Here is a 9,089-nt window from a genome sequence, read left to right as displayed (position 1 = left end):
CCAATGTGTGGATCATTCAGGCATATTTGTGTGTTAAACAGGTGATTCTTTATTGTGTTACAGTTGTCCAACTTATAAATTTAGGAGAGAAATAAAGGAGTCTTCTCAGTCCTCTGTGATGCTGATGTCTGGGATGGACCTTTTATCTTTTAGAAGTCAGTGTATGCGTCGGCCTGCGAACCCAGTGTCGCTGGTTCGATTCCCAGTCAGGGCACATGACTAGGTTGCACATTAGGTCCCCAGTTGGGGGCGCGAGTGAGAGGCAACCACACAGTGATGTTTCTCTCCCTCTCTTTCTCCTTTCCCTTCTCTCTAAAAATAAGAAATAAACAAACAAATAAATAAAATTAAAAAAAAATGTCAGTGTATGGAATCCTCGTAGAAGGTGCCTTGAGTTCAGTGGCAATCTACCTTGATAACCCACCCTAAGGAAGGAAGATCCTTTCCAGGAGTGGGTGACAAGATTCCCAGGAAAGAATCAGTTTGCCTTTGAGGTGGAGGGGAATGAGGAAACAAGATGCTCACCACAGAATAAAAACCCTGGAAATTAGAAGTTATTAGGAGACTTACCACTTCCTCAGATCATGAAGATGGAAATTTGAGGCAATCTTATATAGATATAAAGGAAGCTTCCATAGGTATCCAAGATACTATCTGTTCCATGTTTTTTCTTAAGAGCATTCAATGCCATGAGTCAGGAACCAAAGCTGCTCGCTCAATGGCACAGTCAGCCCAATTAGAATGTTAGCGTTTCACTGGATGTCACATAGATGATTTAAATTCTCTACAGTGCCTCAAGCATGTGCTAGAGACTTAAAAGACTTATTTTAGAAAACTTAAAGAGTCTGATATCTGTCATCTTCAAAGCTGGAAAATAATATTCTGCCAAGATATGTAAATTAACTTTTGTTCTAAGGAAAAGGAAATCAGATCATAAACTGGTCACATAAGAGGAACAGTGCTATTCATTTTTATTGATAAACACAGTAGGCAATGCCAAGATTCAGGCCCTAGGCTGTCCATCTATGTCATTCAGAGTTGGAGCTAGTGCTAAATGTAGGAAGCCTTATTCCACAGTTTTACTAGTGATTTCTAAGTGTGTTCTTTGATCTCTGTCCTGCTTATATATGTGCATATATATAATCTCTTCCCCCAATAATATATAAACTTCTTAAATATGGAGGCTAAGTTTTTAATTTATTATTTCCCCTCCAGTAAATTTCCTTCTGATGATTTTGAAATAATAATTAATTGAGTTAGGTTTAATTTTAATCTATATGAATTAAAGGAACAAATGATGGTTTTCTAACCCTTATTTTAAAATACTCCTAAACATCATCCTAAAATTTTCACTACATTATAATGTGTGAGTTGAGTAATATCTGAATTCCCCATTGCGAGCATGTTTAAAAACACACCTTTGTTTTATACTTAAGATGATACATCATTTGTAGTACTATCATCATCATCATCATACAAGAGTATTATGGTATTTAGCGACTATCAGAAATCTTATTTAGGAAAAACATTTTGAAGGAAAAAAAAAAAACACTGTGAGATTAAATAATTTATTACCAGTGCTAAGATGAACACATATACTTGATACTCAATTTTATGCAGAACTTTAAAAAAATAGTTTTAATACAGTATCAAAATTTCCACAAGTATTTTGTCAAAAGACCAGTGTTCCTTGTATTAGCTTCTGCAGGCACAAAAACTTATTTTAAATGTCTTCAAAGTGTAGGAATATAACAATTTGAGGATGAAATATTTCCTAACAAAAGAAGGTGTAAATATAGCAAGCAATTTTTATATTTTTGAAATATTACTACTCTGTAAAAGAAAGATAGGCTTATTATAATTGGATTATTCTATAGTGAATTAACTCAAATATTTTCTGAAAGCAGACTGATTTTTCATCACAGTAACATTTTAAAAACTATAACAAAAATTTTCACCAATGACAATTAATAAACTCTGTAATGAGCCCATTTAAAAACAGAATATCTGCTATGAAGCAAATATGAATAATATAGAAGAAAACTGGGAATTGTTGCATTCCTACTTTCATCACTTAAACTACAGTAAAAACAGCATTCTGTCACAGGCCTCTTGCACATTCATACAGGAAACTATCATTGCATTTGAATTAACACAAAATACCTATCATAGCATTTCCTATACACACAGTCTAATATTATATATACCAAAAATAGGAAATAAACTAAGCAAAGCTAGCACACCTCTTTTTCAGACCTCAAGCAATCTGAACAAAGCTTTTAGCCTCAATAATGAAGGACATGCGTCAGTTTCATAAAACATTAGCTGCTGTAGTCAAAGAAAGCTTTTCATAAATGCAGTGCAATATTTTAAAGTTTACACGAAGTTTATTAAATATAATAGCATGTCTAGAAACTAAATTGTAGAAATTGACATCCCACAGCTGAAAACACTTAGAAAAATTGTTTGCTTTTTCTTTAATTGAAATCGTTAATATTACCATGAATGGATATGGAGGTTGACATGTCCCCAAGATGTGTCTTCATGAAAAATACATCAAGATTAAAAGAAAAAATATATTTATTTTGATCATTTGAAATAAAAGGCGCTCTCCAATAAGCACTCTACAAATTTTTGCTACCAGCTAATAAGGAGAATTTATGTGGTATTTTAGCACCTCAAAAGTAAAAAAAAAAAAAAAAAAATCCCAGGAACCCAATCTTACCTTGTATCTAAATTATGCATCAGGAACTAGTATTTTGTTGATTAAATATAAGAAATAGGTACTCAACTCAAACTTGGGAAGCTGGAAGATACCGCTTCTTCAAAACACTCTGGTAGAAAACTGTCACCATTAAATGCAATGAGTCAACTCAATCAAAACCGCTGAGGCTCTACTGTACTCTTCCAATCAAGTGTGTTTCCCAGTTATAATCTTAGGTTTAAGGAGTCAAAAACGTTTTAGTTCTCATGAAAATATTGATACCAAAATGGTGATTTTTCAAAGCTACCTTGTTTGAAATTGATTGCTATAGACATCAAAGCGAGAGACATAAAATACAGCTTTAGTTATACTAAAGGTTTTTAGAGGGAAATAATGTGCAATGTACAATCACTCCATGTTACTCCATGAGTTCAGGTTTGTGGAAATCCACTCTTTCCTTCTTCTTTTATCTTGTTCTGGCAGTGGTGACCTCCTATCTCAAAGAGTGTTTCTCACATTGGTCCTTTGTACTGGTTTCCAGACAAATGCTGCCTAATTCCAGGACACGAACCTGCAGCATCTCCAAGTTTCCTCCACACAACCTTAAAAAAAAAAAAAAAAAGCATCTTAATCGTTCTCTTCCACAAAAAGATGTGTGTGTTTTTCAGGGGTGTCTATGAGAGGGTAAAGAGGAATGTGGAGACAAAAGACAAAATATCCACATGAATGAGCTCAAACACAAACGAAATAAAATGTGGTGCAAGCTTCTAAAGCACAAGATCTACTCAGTTGATGGGACCACTAGGCTTTGCTAGAAACCAGGGTCAAAATTAATGATGTGCCAATTTACTCTAGCTATATATGAGTGATACTGAGCTCTATCTGCACACTGTGCACTTGGAAAACCCTTAAACAGTATCTCCCACCCTCGGAGGTTGACTTCAGTGGCTAGATGGGAGGCACAGGCACCTGTAATTTTTTAAAAGCTCCCAATGTGATTCTAATGCATAGCTAGAACTAAGAACCCCTAAGCAAAATCATCCTGGTTCCTATATTATACTTCTGTAACAGGGATATCAAAGAGATATCACTAAGGAAAATGAAGAAGCTTTGATCTTGCGCTATTTAAGTCCTGAACTGATAGCTTTAGGGCTGCCAGTAAATTTCCCTGCTTTTTCCCTGCAGTTGGGAATCATAAATGTTAGCAAGCAGACAGTACAATCTCTCAGATTACCAAAACAGAAAGCATTCAAATGCAGGGAAAAGATAAAAATAAATGCAAGAACCGCTGAACTACATATGATTACACTATGTTAAAAATTGGGCTGTTTTAGAGGTGAGATTAAGAATAAAGTAAAACTACTGAATTCACCAATGATATATCAATGTAGTAACGTAAATTGTTACTCTGTGTGTACACATACATACACGGTTATAGTTAAAACCCTTGTAGAACGTGTCACTATAAAAATTATGTTCAGATTTATTAATTCCACAAAAATTTATGTGACTATAACATGAACACAAATCATTTGGTTCTTCATTGATTCATAGACTGCACTCCTTTGTTTTGTTTTTCTTTCTGAGAGAGTAGATACACCAGAGAAACCCAATGAGAATACAGGGTTCTGTCTCCTTTCATTTGTAAGCCAATGCAAGTATTAAGTCTCTATGTTTTAGCAGACACTACTATGTGGCAGAAATGTCCTGCCCTATTTAAAGAGAGTTGTAGTTATGGTCCTTAACTATTTCAAAGGGAAAGTCATAGCTGTACACAAGGGAATTAAAAAATTTGACTGTGAAGAGGTACAAACATCTAACCAGGAAGCCAAGGTAGCACCCCTTTCTAGCCCTTAAATTGTAAATATAATAATATCTATCCAGATGCTTTAAACTGGTTTAGAAGCAGAGGATAAACTCAAGACTTCAAAGAATCATAGACACAAAGCATTATATGGTTACACTGAATATGCAACTGCTCTTCAAGTACTCAAATGTCGACTTCAGTGGGCTGTGTGGTGAACCACAGAGCAGGCAGAACTCGGAAATAAGCCGATGATGCTAAGGTAGACAGAATAGCCATCTGTTAACTCAGAGAGCAGAACAGGTTGGTGTCTGAGACGGTCCCACATGACCCATCAAGTATTTCAACTGTTCTCAGGGAACTTATAAGGAAGAGTCAAACAGAGGAATCTAAGATGAAACCATTAATACAAGGAAATAAATTTAATATTTCTTATAAGGAAGGGAGTATATTTATTTTTAAGATACTATTTTTCTTTACTCTCCAGTATTTGTGTTTTTGATGTTCACATGATTTATAATGGTGATACAAATATTTTAAATCAACACTTTTTTCTCTTGGCTTTTAAATAGTTTCCAAATATATGAGTGTGAATTGTCAAATTTGGGCTAGCTTTTTTTTTTCAAATTATAGGGATCAAAGACAGAAATGGACAGTTAGAAAACATTTAAAGACAAACAAGGAGGGCAAGCTTTTGGTTTCAGGAAAAGATCTTCTACAGAGAAAATCAAAAACAAGACCTGTTACATGTGCCTTTTGAAGCATTTTTGGAAATACAGGAAAACAAAAAGATAAATACAAACTAATCAACATACAATTCATTAGTAGGTCTCTTCTGTGATTAAGAAGTAAATTTTCTAATGTCTAGAAGTCTTTTATCTAAAATTTTAAAAAGCAATGAGAAAAGAAACAATCCTGTCATTTGTTTGCAGAATTTCTGGCATTATGCACATTGGAGATGTAAGATGCACTGCTGTTCATTCTTGAGGAGAGAAAACAGGAGCCTCCATATTTATCGTACTTGGGAAGGTGAAGAGAGCCAGTTCTCAGAGGATATCTAGGTATACTCCTGCTCATTTGAGAATTAGAGCAAGTATTGGGTTGTCCAAAAAGTCTGTTTAGTTTTTTTCATTAAAACAAAATATGTTTTTCATTTTCACCAGTAACTTTATTGATTTGGATATTTTGAGTATGCTGGCTATCTCCCACTATTGGCTTGACAGTCCCGCAGCAAAGAATTATTTGGCCAAAATGTCAATAGTACCAAGAAACTTCACAAACCACTTCTGACACATTTGATCAGTCAAAGCACCTTCTCCATACACTGCACAAATCTTTTTTTGCATTTCAATTGCATTTTACCTATCTTGAAATAATAAAGCTAAATAATAATACACTAAAAATGTTGCATATTTTCTTCCATCTTCAATATTAAAATAGCTGCATAAAAATTCATTGATTTTGATTTTTTTATGCATGCTGATATGAAAGCTATCACAATACAATCTAACAAAATTGTTTTGAATGAAGTTAGACAACTAAGCACTGCTAGAGCCATCATATGGAAAAACATAATGGACTTTTTGGTCAACCTAGTAACTTAATTAGAGTAATTAACAAATGTCAGGATCTTCGTTTCTTCACACATGAAATGTGATTGTGGAGTTCTTACAGTAGTTCTTATCTATACTGCCATGATCTGGGGTATAAAGGAGCTCCATGTGCTACTGTTTGGAGAACCACCCCAACTGGGGAATGAGCTCTCTGGCCCCCTCTAGTTCTACAGTTCCTAATGTCTGAACTTTCTCATTCCACAGTCAACAGATGAGATGCAACAGGCATTCCTAAATTTCTCTAGGGGAAATATTCAAATTGAAAACCTAAGGACAAGCTGAAAAGCCACAGAAGGTAAACAGTGATGCATTTAGGAAAGCATGCCATCTAAAACTCATGACCTTTTGAAAACAGACAAAAACATATGCAGGAAAGAAAAAAAAATTACTTGGAAAGGGATGCAAAGGAAAAACAGCCAGAACACAAACACATGAGACTAAAATGCTTTTCCCAGCACATATAAATGCCCACGGGACTTCGTAACATTCACTGGATTCCTAGAAGACTCAGAGAGATTGATAAATACCTGAGAATATCAGGTCCTAATACCCTAAAGCCTAAGGATAGTTCTAAGCAATTTTTTATATCCTAATGGGCAAAGAATATAAGGATAAAAGTACAATATATATAAAGCCAATCAAATTGAAGTTAATATAATCTTCCATGATTTTTTGCTTTTAACTAATGTGTTCCTCTACGATATTGTATTTCTATTTAACTTTTAATAAGATTAAAAATTATATTTTAATAAGATTCACAATTGTATTCTGGATCAAATGATACATCCATGCATATTACTAAAATAATTAAAATTTAGTCAGCAATTAATAAAATTCAAACCACATAATGATTACACATGATATGTATATGAAAACAGCATGTCGATTTTTTTACTGCATTCCTCTATGACTTCATAGATAGGTTTCTATGTGTCTATCCCCTGTTACTGTATCCTGAGCCTGTGTCAATGACTGAAAGGTAAAGATACTATTTTGCATGACATGAAGCACACATATATATACATGAAGAACCTAGTAAATAGTACCTATTAAGAAGGTGATTTTCCCCCAAGTATAGTTACAAATAAACCCAAAGAAGTCTGTTTTTCCTTTATTGCAAGTTTTTAAACATGGATCTTTAAGGAACTTCTCAGAAGTATGAAACAAACCCATTTATTATATCAAAGCTAATAACACATTTTAGACAATAATATTTAGAAACTTTCTCAGTTTTGAATATATTGGCTGATTATTGCTTACCTGAAATATTTTATAACATGATTATGTTAATAAAACTGCAATAAAATATACTAAAGAAAAAAACAAGGGGAGTTGATTTTATTTTAATATAAATAATTAAGGCACTTGATCAGCATTTTTAAAAGCAGGTATTCATAAAGCAATAACTAAGTTATGATGAGGCTTTTCAACACAGAATACACAACAAAGCACATTAAACTTACATTGCACATTTCTCTGACTATAGCTTTTTCTGTCTCACTAAGGTCATGTTCATACTCTTTACCCTGTTGACGATCTATAGTTTCCTGAACATCCAAGACCTGGATTTGTTGAAAAAGAAAAGCAAATTTCACATAGGAAAAAAAAAACTTGTTAGTTATAGAATAAAACCATTAAGGATCTCCACTTTGTAAAACCTTTATTTTTTTCCATGTCTGCATATCAGAGTGGATACATATATGCCAAAATCATTTAGAAGAGTTCACTATTCTGAAATCTATTTGGAATCAATTCTACTTGCTTTCAAATGGTCATTAAAAGCAATCTATTGCATCACTAAGAGTCAATTGAATTTATTAATGTCTAAAATAATTAGATGCATTTAGTTAATTGGGTCATTACGATAACCTGACTGTGTCAATGATTTAGAGGGTCAATAATTCTTGCTCCATTGTAAAAATGAGCAATATAATTAATTATACACCAAATAGTCCAAATGATATGTAGACATGGTCTATAGAAAAGATGACTAAAAAGATGGCAGTGATGGTGAAAGTGGTCAGAATTTAGCAATATGTACATAAGAACTTTTGTTAACACCAACACTACTGACCTCACAGTTCTTGCCTGGACATTCTCAGTGACTAGGAAAGGAGAAAGAAGATGGTCCTCTGATATTAACATTGAGAAACACTGACGCCTTATAGTGAAAATATTTGAGCTACACTTTAAATACTTGTCATTAGAGCAAAGTATCTAGGGATGACATGCTTTTAAACAATTTTAGATTCCATTTCTCTAAATTACTGGTAAATCGATGGAAAATATTCCTTTAAAAATGTAAAATTTTCATGTCAATACTTTCCATAGAACAAAACCTAGGCTTTGAGTGCTGTTTGTTATTTTCCTCTATCTGCATATAAAACAAAGTATTAATGTAGCATTAAAAAAATAATGCTTTTCCCAAAAGTTCCTGTAGACTCCACCCTGACATTGCTAAACTCCTTGTCCTCTCGTCCTCATGGTCAGTGCTGATGGCCACACCTAAAGGTGTCACCTGAGAATTATCACCAATGAATAGTTAAGCCAAAATAAATGACTTAAGCATGAAGTGGAACTTTCATGTCAAATTCATATATACTGAGACTACAGTGTTATTTAATAGAGTTCAATCCTAATTCACAAACTACTCTCTGGTTAACTCAAAACTTCCAACCATTGTTACTATGTAGATAGTACTTTTTTAACATAGGATAGACTAGCAATGAATAAAAGCCTCGCCCTTTTACTAGCTCAGATTAAAGTCAATTCACATTCTTTATATACTTACAGGAAATTGTTGACTATGCTCAGTGAATAATCATAAGAAACTTAAAGAACTCTTGGAACAAGCTCATTTACTTACAAATTTAATTTATAAGGCACCTCAGAGAAGTGTATATCAAATCAGTTAATTTCTACTAAATGAAATGAAGCTCCAATTAATAGTTATCATGAATTTTAAAAC

At 33.5% G+C, this 9,089-nt stretch overlaps 1 protein-coding gene across 6 annotated transcripts in view; it reads right to left on the bottom strand.

The window, feature by feature from the left end:
- Positions 1-1,908: 1,908 nt before the first annotated feature.
- Positions 1,909-9,089, bottom strand: part of CCDC85A (coiled-coil domain containing 85A) — a 169,070-nt gene continuing 161,889 nt past the window's right edge. For 4 of the 6 annotated variants that reach the window (XM_090281319.1, XM_090281321.1, XM_090281322.1 and 1 more), the window contains one exon: positions 1,909-3,306. In XM_090281319.1, the coding sequence (XP_090137445.1) occupies positions 3,217-3,306 (90 nt within the window). In that variant the 3' untranslated portion in view covers positions 1,909-3,216. Of the gene's footprint in view, positions 3,307-7,584; positions 7,684-9,089 lie in introns of all 6 variants that reach the window. The other 2 variants (XM_090281318.1, XM_090281320.1) reach the window with 1 other exon arrangement.

The sequence above is a fragment of the Furipterus horrens genome, unplaced genomic scaffold (assembly GCF_987537825.1).
Source record: "Furipterus horrens unplaced genomic scaffold, mFurHor1.1.pri manual_scaffold_6, whole genome shotgun sequence".
NCBI classification, from domain to species: domain Eukaryota; kingdom Metazoa; phylum Chordata; class Mammalia; order Chiroptera; family Furipteridae; genus Furipterus; species Furipterus horrens.
Note: the sequence above shows the minus strand (reverse complement) of the source record. Positions and strands in the feature narration are given on the sequence as shown.